Consider the following 12,125-nt stretch of genomic DNA (forward strand, 5'->3'; position numbering starts at 1 on the left):
ATAGCAGGACATTAGCCTTAGAATTGATTCTGTGTATTTCAGGGTTAGCTGGGGGTCCAGGTTTTATTTTTACTTCAAAGCAGACCATTTTGTGGTCTGACCTTACCAGAGAAGATATTACACTGGGGGGGGGGGGTGCAGCACTCTCCCATATTATTGAGGATCTATGCCTGGTTGATGTATTGACAAACTGGTCCAGGGAGTTTGTCTTTACAAAATCCAGGAATCTCTATGCCTGTACACTTGGTGTCATATAGGATGTCCAGTTAATAGTGGGGTAATTAAAGTCACCCATGAATATGGTATTGGGTTGGATAGTGAGTTTAAATACATGGTATGGGTTTCCTAGGAGACCTATACCTTGCAAGGAAGTGGTATTGGATTTGCCTATCGTGATTTGAACATGGAGTAGTTAAAGTGCATTGTTTTGTTTGACCAGCCTTGAAGTATATTTATTTTTGATGTAAATAGAGACACCTCCACCTTTAGTCCCTGTATGTGTAAGTAACTGGTCTAAATGTATGGAAGGCATAATAATGTTGCACTGCCGGTGTTCTCTCTCTCTGCAGCTTTAAACCATGTCTCAGTGACTGCACAGATGTCAGATGTGAAGACAGTTTCAAGGGAGTGGAGTTTTTTTGTTTAGACTCCTAGCACTGAGCAGTAATACCTTTAGATTTTCTTGGTTTTGATTTGCTATGTTGGAAGTACTTTCGGTTTGGCATTGCCTAAAAAGGCACTTTGGGGGAAGACAATGCTTTAGCTAATATTCGAAAGCCTACAAAGGACAGGTGCAGATGATTCTTGGCAAAGCAGTGTGGTCTGTTGACCATCTCCTTCCATGCTGACAAATATTGCATCCCCTTAGAATGACACCAGAAACTAAGCCAATTATTAAAGTCAGTCATATTTTGTTCATATTATGGCATCATCCTTGGAGAAGGTAAAATACTGCTCAGTGCTAGGCTCATGCCAGTCTGGGACATATTCTGAGAGCTCCATGACGTTTCTCTTCATATAGTCTAGTAAGGTATATCTAAGGTCATTTACACCCACATGGACTATGACTGAGTCTCTGGTACTTGTGGTCCAATGATCTGAGTGCATGTGTAATGTGGCGGATCCTAGCCCCTGATAAGCAACTGACCACAACTTTCTCCTTACTCAGCCTAGTGAGGGACATCAGTGTATCTCAAAATGAAGTCTCCATTGACCAGAATGTTGGATTGTGTGGTGACTTGCCTTATGGGCTTAGAAGTAGAGGGTCCATGAGATGTGACTGAATGTGTTGATGTGGGTGTTGGTTTGAAAGAGTGCATTCAGGGCTGCTGAAGGTATTTGTTATGTGTACTTCATCTAGGAGGTCTTTGGGGTTTAGGAATGTTACATTTAAGTACCTCAGCATATGTGCGTCTATATGTGTGATTTGAATTGTGTGTGATGGTGCCAACCTTATTGACATTAGGAGTAATTTTATGTGAGAGCTTTGCCTCCAGTGGCATTGTGTAAATACATCTCTCACATAACATAACAGTTTCCGTGAAATATGAGGCAATTTCTACATTGCCTCAGGATGCCCATATCCACCAAGCTGGTAACAGAGATAGTGGGCAATTTAATATTCATGGCAACAGACTTTTTTTTATTGATTAGATAGGTGGAGTGAGAATATAAAGCAATGTCAGGAGTATCTGGTTTGCAGCTATAGGAACAATGCTTGTCACTGCAAACAAGTTGTCCTCTGTGCAACTAAGTACTGGTGAAATTTCAATTGTGCTTTTAAATGAAAAATGTCACTCAAGGTGTCTGTGTCTATACAGGGCACTGACAAACACTTGAGGGGGAACTAATAAGTAGACTCTGAAAATTTAAGGCTGAAGTACTTATGTAGATATTCTGAAGTTAGAAACAAATCAAGCAATACTTGCTGAAAACTAAGAATTAGCTTGTCAAAAATGATGAAAGAGGAGTCACGTGAATGGCTGTCAAGTTTCACAAGAATGTTTTTGATATTTTGAAAGTTACATTTACAATTGAGTGCAATGAGTTTTTACTTTTATTGTAGAGCCTGTTTATATCTGAGTTCTACCAGAGGAGTTTATTTTTAAATTTGGTATTGTATTTGCTTCAGAGTGGGGCAGATGCATTTGTACAGCCATTCACATGTGCATAAAATTTGGCAATAAAAGATTTCACATAAGTAGTGGGGTCATCAGGTTGGAAGGAGTTGTTGAATTTACCCAAGTCATCACTCAGTTCTCATAGATTCTTTGCAAAATATCTGCATACTGAGGCATTTGAGGATGCTTCTGGCTTCGGTCTTATGGTGAATGTGACTGATTTATGGTCCATTTGACAAGGGAGGAAGATATAATTGGTGGGGAAACAGCTTTGCCATATTGGTAAGGACCAGGTGCAGTATTATGCCTCCTCTAATTGGAGTGTACAGTAATTGGCCCAGAAAGCCTCTAATTATTTTAAGTCTAGAAATCTCTGGGCATACATGTTAGGGGATGTATAAGTCTTTCTACTGATGGAGAGGTAGTTGAAGTCCCCTAGGAAAATGGTGTTAACCTAATGCATAGGCAATCCATACTGGTCAGATAGAAGGTATAGGCCAAGGGGAACATAGAAAGGGTCCTATAATTAGCTATGATGTAATAAGGGGTGTTGTTAATGGTAAGTTGGAAGTGGAGTAGTTCTAGGTTTTTAATAACCTTAGAGGTGAGTACTTTCAATGGTGCAATACCAGGACTTCATGACAAAGCATACATCAAAGTAGGAAGCAAAGTTTTTTGTTGAGGCTCCTAGCACTGAGCAGCAATATCTTCATTTTACTCAGATTTTGGATTGTTAAGTCAGAAGCTTTTGAAGACTGATATCGCCTCTAAAAGGCACTACAGGGGTGGACAAGGCTTTAGTCAATATATGAAAGCTTTGTGGAGATAGGTGCAAGCTATCCACAGCAAAGCAGTCTGGAGTGTCTATCATCTCCTCCCAGGCTATATTGGATCCTCCCTTGAATGACAGAAGGTAAGCCAAATGCTGAAGCCATTAATCTTTTGTTCGCATGATTCTTGTTGACGGCAAAATGCTGCTTAAGGCTATGTTAATACCTACCTAAATCACATATTCTTAGAGCTGCATCATGTTGATTCTGTTCATACAGTCCACGGGAGGTATCTCTTAAGTCATTTACTGCCACATGCTCTATGACTGTGTCATATGTTTACTTGTGGTGCAAGGAAATGAGTGCAAACATGATGTAGTAAAATCTAACAACCTGATAAGCAACTAAAGATGACCCTCTTACTATTCAACCTAGTGAGGGATACATTAGTATGTGTCTCAATATGGAGTCACTTTTGACTATGATGTTGGATTGTATGGTTTGCCTTAATTGCAAGAAATGTAACTTCTCAGCCTCATACACAACGGAGTGGTAGCTCAGCAAGACAGAGAAGGAGACAAAGATCAGTGAGTAGATCTGTAGTTTGCTGCTGCTGCTTTTCATTGGAGAAATGGCGCCTCCTGTATTGGAGACAGTATTTTAAGGGAATGGAGCGAGGAAATCTGTTGACTTGTGTCACGTTTGCTTATTTCCAGCAAGAGGATCAGGTGTGTGTGTGCTTATTTAGTGCTGTAGTGTGTTAAAACTAAAAAATCTGTAGTTTGTAATGGTTTGCAGGTGTCTGTAGCTTGCTGGAAAAGTCAGATTAAGCAGGAGATGACAGTCTGATTATTTCTGCAGTAAACTGCAAGGAAACCTCATCAGCTTCTCATAATTCCTGTAAAACTTGGAGTACCCCAAGGATAAATCCTAGGACCCTTACGTTTCACTATATTTACAAATAATCTTCACAAAGCCACCCCTCTAGCAAACCTGGTTCAATACGCTGATGAGTCCATCTTGAGCTGCTCTGCCCCCACCCTCCAACAACTTCAAATCAAGACCCAAGAAGCCTTCACATCCATCGAAACCTGGCTTACAAACTCCCAGCTAATACTAAAGCCTAAAAAGACCCAACTTAGGCTCTTTCATCCTTTCAAAGCAGCAGCACCTACTCCCCCGTTCTCTATTTCTGCATTAGATAATACCCCTACCTCCCACGTCACACAAACCAAACTACTAGGATTCATTATTGACAATAATATGAAATTTGACAAACACGTAGCTCATACAATAACCAAAATCAACAAAAAACTAGGTACTCTTTACAGATGTAAAAACCTCCTAACCAGCAACAGTAAAGTTACCCTAGCTTGTACCCATCTTCTCTCTACCTTAGTGTATGCTTCTCCTGTCCTAATTAATCTAAACAAGAGCGATTTAAACAACCTATCAGTATGCTACAACAAAATAGCAAAATTCGCCACAAACTCCTCCTACTTCACCCACCACTGTCAGGCCCTAAAACAGCTTTCTTAGCTGGGAACTCCCTAACACCTTAGCTCTAAACCAACTTCTTCTAGCTCATCAAATACTGTATCAACCTGACAAAACTCCAGCCTTACGTGACCTGATCACCCTCTACTCCAATAACCGAGAACTAACAAGGCACTAATCGCAATCTCCAAAAGCCATTACAGCTCTGGTGACTCCCTGTATTCTAGCAACATTGCCAAGACGTGGAACTCTCTATCACTACAAATCAGGGTGCAATGCAACCTAATAAAACCATCATCAAAAAACAGCTTATTTCCCACCTAAACAACTCCTAGACTTGCAACTGCCTAGCACCTGGCTGACATATTCTAACTCCTTTCCCCTACCCACTATCCAACCTCCTCTTTAAAACTCCCACAGATGCACTATATATTATCACACTTACTTGTAACTGCCTAGCACCTGGTTGACATATTATAACTTCTTTCCCCTACCCACTATCCAACCTCTTTAAAACCCCCACAGATGCACTATATATTATCACACGTTACTTACCAACTCACTCCCGCCTACTCCCTACTGCCCCATCTATACCCACTAATTCTCCCCTAGACTAAGTTAAAAAGCTTTCCCTTAAAATGTCAATGCACCTCATATGAACTTGTCTATATTCTCCTCCTTTTTTAGTTTTTCCTTTCTTGTCTTATTTTCAGTACATCTGCAAGATTATCTCTACTAAACATAATGTATGAACAACAATCAAATGTTACCACCTGCTATACTTTTAACTGTATGTCTAAACCACTATGCTAATGTAAATATCTTATGCAATCATATGTTATTACCTGCTATATATTTTTATAACTGAATGTGTAAATATCTTATGTATAGTATGTTAGCAATTGTTCTGGAGCTTTTCTCCCTGGGCCTTCGCTGAAAACAGACAGCTCTGTCCAGTCGGATCTCCCTGGTAAACAAATGTAAAATAAAAATAAATAAAGAATATTTTGCGAGTGGAAAGCTGTGAAGCCTGTGATTGTAATTTTCAGCTGCTGATTCAGCTAAAACTAATTGCTCAGGGTTACTGGGTTAGGTCAGTGCTGAACATATATCTACTTTAGTGCTTTGAAGACTGAGGGTAAATTTTATGTTTACTAGTTTGTGATTGTGTGACTGACTACTTCAAAGTGTCACTAAGTCAGTCACATAGTGACATCCTCGCAAACATAAAAAACTGCCGAATGACGAACAGCATGCACAGGAACGGCCACAGAAATTCAGCAATGTTAAAAACTTACTTTATTAATGAATAAAATCCTCAGTGAGAACGAAATCCAAATGATAAAACCACCACCAAAATCAAAAATAAAACCACGATAAGCGCTTTTGGCTTCCTTTGAAAACAGTTTTCAAAAGAAGACGAAAGCACTTACCGTGATTTTACTTTTGTATTTTGGTGGTTTTATCATTTGGATTTCATTGTCACTCAGGATTTTATTCATTTCTATGAGTCTCTGAAAACTATTTTTTTACAGCGGTACAGATTCTATTTTTCTACTAATACACATGAAATGTAATGGTCTCAAGAAAAGATTCTATTTTCTATTAATACACATGAAATACGATGGTCAACCAAAACAGGGTATTCCACCACTGGACTGTTTCTTGCACATGCTGTGGTCTGTGGTCCACAGCAGCCTCTTAACTGGTTGAGGCCTCTGCTCTGTTATTCATCACCCATAGAAACACATCTCACAAGCTAGGAACATACTACTACTAAGACTTGGTCTTCAACTTTTTGATTGTACTGAGTGAGTACATTGTTTTGTGAAACTTCTTAACACACTGTTTACTTGTTCTTTGTATGACTGTATCACCTCTCTCTTGTCATGAGAAAAATGTTTGGATTTCTCTTTCTCTGAATTGTTTGTGCTGTTTTATGTCTATGCAAGTAAAACATTCAAATGTTTTGTACTCACTGTAACGGCCTGAACATTAACCAACTGTGTCACTGCTCCCCTGAAAGCAAATTGAAATAAACAAATGAATGAATAAATTAATAAATAGTAGTAATAACTTGTTTTCAATGGCTTAAAAAAAGCAAGTGCTACAACTGACCTTTCCGGTAAATTAGGTGTAAATTCAGACACCGGACTGGCACAGGTCAACTAGGAAGAGGCCATAGTACTGTGGCTTACATATTACTCACTTTAAGTGGCTAGGAAGCATCTGCTGAGGTAGACAATCCTTGGAAAGTTTTGTGTGGGATAAAACATGGTCAGAAAAACATTATTCTAGACAAAGAGACTGTAAAATTGTCACTCATCAGTTTCTGTCCATGCTATTTCATATGTGAGGTTAAGAACCACAGGGTTATTGTGAACGTGGGAGTTGGGTGGGGCTATATTGTTGGTGAGGACATATTATTAAATTGTAATGAAAAAATTATTCTTCCTGAGAAGACAGTTGTTTATATCTCAATATTCGGAATATGGAATACTGAGCACCTGCTAGTGCCCCCACATGGGAGTGATTTTATAGAATCAGTAGTCTAACTATGGTCACTATTAAATGTAAGGCATGCTGCCGGGTATATACAGTAGGTGAAGGGGAGATAGGTGGCTGAGTAACACAGCATTAATATTGCTGCCTCACAATGCTTAGTTCTTTAGTTTCATTTTTGGCCTGAACACCTTCTGTGCAGAGTCTGCACATCTTCACTGTGTCCATGTGAGCTTTTGCTGGGTTGCTCCAGTTTTCTCCCACATCCCAAAGATGTATAATATTTGAACTGGCAGCCCTCCAAATTAACCAAAAAGTATGTGCTGTGTGAGAGTGAGTACGTATGTGCATATTGCAGAGGGCACCCTGTTCAAGATTATCACTTTTGACTTTTGACTCCGTCTCAGTGATTGCTAAAACAGGATCCAGTTCCTCTGGACCCAGAACTGGATAAAGATGGTAATCATGTTTTAAACAATACATTAAAATGGCACTGTACTTGCAGGTCATACTTAATTCTATAATATCACTTTCATGTATGGACACTTGCAGGTCATAGTAATGGCAGTTTTCTTTTTGTTAGGCACTTACAAGTGGTAAGGTAAGTGCCACTGATGATAGTCATTTGTTTGGGAGACAGCAGTAATATCCAGCAATCAAGCGATTTCCCACTAGCAAATAAAATAACTGTGTGGCATGGAAAGCACAAAGCTCAAAAAAACACAAAAACTCGAACTTTTATACCTTCTTAGTTGTTTCATACATTGTTCTGATCAAAAGCCCACATCTTTAGAAGTCAGGGTATTCCAATCTTTGTAACACTGTCAAATTTACAATATACCCTATCAACAGGAAAAAAAAGTACTTATGAAAAATAAATAAAAAAAGATTGTAAACACAGTAGAAGGAGTGAGATAGCAGGACTAAAAAGACCTGGTGCATGTCCATTACAGTCTTGTCTGTACTTACAATGTTTGACCACTGTTTCTTTCTAGAGGTTCTTAAACCAAAAAATCAAAATTTAGGAACTTTAGGTAATGTGGCACTCAATGTCATGTTGTCAGCATAGGTCTCAACCTACTATCTACAAAATGTCTCATAATGTAGATTGCAGAACAAATGGGCAGAATGTGGAACACTTATCTGCAACTTTAACTAGGAAATTCACAGCATGCTTAAACACTCTTATTTCATTCGCAAATTGGCTAGGAGAAGAGAAGGAGGCTGTTGACAACTGTGAGAGCACAGGACTCCTCAAGGCATCTACACTTAAAAGGAACTCTGGGGATTTTGCAGTACATTCCATGCGTTTCGTTTAACAGCCTGCATGGAAGGGCAGTAGTCTGATCTTAAGAGGGGGCATCACGCAAGTGTACCTCACCAGTGCATTTCTAACCAATAAAAGTGAAAAGATACCTACCTTATCCATATGGTTGCCAACTCTCTTTTGTCTTATCCACAAATTACTTACAAAATGTTGCTCTGCTTTTCATAGCCATAACAAATACAATGGTAAAGCCCTTCTTTTAGGCAGTTATAACATTAGTCCCTTTGACTTCTTTTTATTTTATTCATTTGAAATAAAATGTCTGAATAAATGCTGACATTAACTGACATTGTTTTCTGGGTGTTGTAGTAGCACCCACACAATGAATACTACTGCTGTGTATTTTCTTTATACATTCTGAATGATACTTTAGATGTTTACCTCACAAACACACAATACAGGGTCAGATTTTCACCTTTTATCACTGACCGGTTATTGGCTAGGCGTGTAACAGTCTGCAGACTGATTGCCTAGTATTTACCTATGAACCAATGAAACACTGTAAGTCTACATACAAATTAGGGCTTTTTTATTTTGCACATACAAAATATTCAGTTAAAAATAAAACACAACATTCTTCAGTAATATGCACTGTACAATAAATGAGGAACAAAAGCTTCAGAACTGACTGAGCCGAGTCAGTATTCACAGACAAAAATTGCAAATACTACGTCAGTTAATTGAACAAGCAGCAATGCAACCTCCTCTTTCCAAAGAAATGAACATGAAAAGGAAAGCCAGGCAGCTCCTCCTCTTCCTCCTAAACATCTGTACTACTGCCTCAGGATATGTCCAGCGTAACAGAGTCTGTTAGGGAGGGGGAGGGGACAGCTCAGCAGCTGTACTTGTTTAGGATAAGAGCAAGAGTGAAAATGCACAGCTAAAGTTTCAGGAATGAGTTGTCACAACTTTGTTTAAACCCATTCATACTATGATAAACAAGGTAATATAAAAAGTCTTACCATGTGAGAACGCCGGTAGCTGCAAGCGAAATAAAGCAGAGAAAATTCCGTGGGTCCAGCAGTGAGCAACCTTTTCTGCTGCTTTCTACAGACACTGCACTTAATTCTGAACTTCTAGCATCTTCCTTTCTTGAAGTTGTCTGTTCTTTAGTGCCTTCATTTTGTTTGCCTGGTAAAGAGGCCTTTTTCCTTTGTTTTAGTTCATTTGACATCCTGAAAGTTAACAGATTTCACAAAGGAGAACACAGCAAGTTTCTAGAAGAAAAGTACAGTGCTGGCAACTGCCCTCTGAGCTAGGATCGTATTTCTAAAAAAATATAGCACTCTGCAAACTCCACCCATAGCCTGTCTTGATGCAGAATGCTTGCTAAAAACGTTACCTCTTCTTGGTATAAAGCCCACCCATTTCTCTCATCCTAAAATTCACAGATGTTTCCCCTTCTATCACAAAAAGTCAGTTTCTCCATTCCCATGAATCACTGTTAAGAGAGATGCAATGCACACTCATCAGTGATGGAACCAAATTTTACATAATATAAACTGCTGTAGAATATGTATACTGCCTTGTCAATAAGGGGTCCAAATACAAATAGCTGTAGGTCTGTGCCTACATTAGACCTTTATGGCATTTAATAATGCATAAAGTTTTGCACCATTAATTTCTAAGTAAAAGAAAACAAAACTGTGTGTGTGTGTGTGTGTGTGTGTGTGTGTGTGTGTGTGTGTGTGTGTGTGTGTGTGTGCTCATGACAGTGCAGCCTTCACAGAACAGATACAGTGAATATATGAAATTAATTTTCTTGTTTCCACTTATATACACACTCACATGCGTATGCACACACACACACACACACACACACACGCACGCACGCACGCACGCACGCACACACACACACACACAAACACACACATATGCATATATGTATATTACATTGCTTACATTATCCAGCTACTGTGCCAAACGTCAACTCATCAACCCCCTGAGAACTTCACAGCAATATAAATAACAGAATTTTCTTTTAGTATTGATATTTGTAAAATATCTGTTCCTAACAGCTAAAGAAAACGTGTACATACCCAGGATATTTAGAACTGCTAAATAATAACATCACCATTCATCCGTCAATCATACATTCATAAATTGTTACTAGGCTAATGAACTGGGGAGACTTTCTAAGCCTAATCAAGTTTTCCTAAAAGAATAATGATGTCCTGTATTCAAACAGGAGATTGAAGGACAGGCATTTATAAGCTACCTGTGTCCATAACGGACATGCGGTACCAGGCCCGGTGTAAATTTCCTATTCCCCATCCACTGGTCTAGGTTGCATTTAAACTGGGTAATAGATGAACTCAGCTTCACATGGATGTGAAGTTTGTTCCATAGGAGGGGCAGTCTGTGGGAGACATATCTGTCTCTCCAGCATGTTCTGTTTAAGTTACAGACAAAATTCAGGTCCTTAACCTTGTATTTCTTGTACGCTTTGACTTATGAATATGTAATTAAGTGTGGGGTTTGCAGATGCCTTGTAAGTCAGGCATAGATCAGCAATTTATAGGAGACTGAGAAGAGGGAAAGGGCTTTAAGGTGCTCTGCATAAGGCAGGTTTGTTATACCTCATATTCTTTTTGTAAGGAATCTCTGAGGACACTCTAGTTGTTGCATATGTCTGGTTAGGTACATACCAAAGGGAGCATAGTAGTCTATGACTGGTCTGATAAGGGTGGAGTACAGTGGGTAATAACATCTTTGGACCTAGATGCCATGCCCTTACTTATAAGTTTAGCAACATAAAAGGATTTCTTCACCATTATGGCCATGTGGTGGTTGAAGGTAAGGCTACTGTCTACATGCACACCCTGATCCCTGACCACTGGGTCTACTTTTAGGGGCGTACTATCAACATGGTAATTAGCCGGGATGGTTGACTTCCCAAAGGGTACAATTATACATTTCTTAGTATTGAGTTTAAGACTCTGGCTTTGGCACTATTTGTTAGTCAGAGATAGAATTTCTTGAAGAACGCTAGTGTCTGCAGGGGAGTTGATGATAACCCCAGCTTGCAATCATCTGCAAACTTAGTAAGGCATAAACCTTCAGCATTTGCTTCCATTTCAGAGAAACAGATGCCAAAAAGGAGAGGGCCCAGTACTGGACCCTGGGAGACTCTGCTAGTGACTGGCCACTTGGTGGAGGTGGCCTCACCTATTTTGACTTTCTGGTCCTATCAATGAGCTAGTTGGCTATCCAGCTGGTGATAAAAGGGTTTATGCCTAAATTAGTGAGCTTGTCTATAATGCCTGAATGGGGTATTGTATCAAATGCCTTGGCCAGGTTGAGGTAAGCTGTGTGCAGAGTCCTACCTTCATCCAGTGATTTGATGACCCTCTCAAAAAATTTCACCAGATTTAATAGGCAAGACCTTCCTTTAACAAAGCCAAACTGTGATGGGTCCAGAATTTGCAGGTTTCTTATTTCCTCATTTATCATGTCCGTGATGATTCTTTCCATGGCTTTACATATGAGGCTGGTAAGACTTACGGGTCTGTAGTTACCCAGATCAGTGGTTGGATGTCCTTTGTGCAGGGGAATGACTGTAACCATCTTCCATTCCTTGGGCACAAATTCTGACTGAAGGCTCCAGTTGAAAAGTTATTCAAGTGGACCAGAGAGATCACATTTCATGCTATTATTTATTAAACATTCTGGGATGTTATCAGGGCCCATCGATGCAGTGTTGTAGGCCTTGGAAAGTGCATAGATGATCTGTTCCCTGGTAATGGTTAGGGGAGTTGTGGTATGTGGTATTTCTATTGGACTATCAGGGGGAGTGAGGGTAAAAATTTAAGGTGAATTTGCCAGCTAAAAGGTTGGCAATGGCCTCTGCTTCAGTATGGGTGATGCCATTTACAATACATTCTATGTATTGTTGTGTATTTCCCCTGA

At 39.5% G+C, this 12,125-nt stretch overlaps 1 protein-coding gene across 2 annotated transcripts in view; it reads right to left on the minus strand.

Moving 5' to 3' along the window:
- LOC122815431 (IKBKB interacting protein) overlaps positions 1 to 9,526 on the minus strand; it is a 124,960-nt gene extending 115,434 nt beyond the window's left edge. The window contains exon 1 of one of the 2 annotated variants that reach the window (XM_044087919.1): positions 9,179 to 9,526. In XM_044087919.1, coding sequence (XP_043943854.1) covers positions 9,179 to 9,390 — 212 coding nt within the window. In that variant the 5' untranslated portion in view covers positions 9,391 to 9,526. The remainder of the gene's footprint in view (positions 1 to 9,178) is intronic. The other variant, XM_044087918.1, reaches the window with a different exon arrangement.
- Positions 9,527 to 12,125: the final 2,599 nt, after the last annotated feature.

This window comes from Protopterus annectens, chromosome 11.part0 (assembly GCF_019279795.1).
Source record: "Protopterus annectens isolate FY-2018-M chromosome 11.part0, PAN1.0, whole genome shotgun sequence".
Classification (NCBI taxonomy): domain Eukaryota; kingdom Metazoa; phylum Chordata; order Ceratodontiformes; family Protopteridae; genus Protopterus; species Protopterus annectens.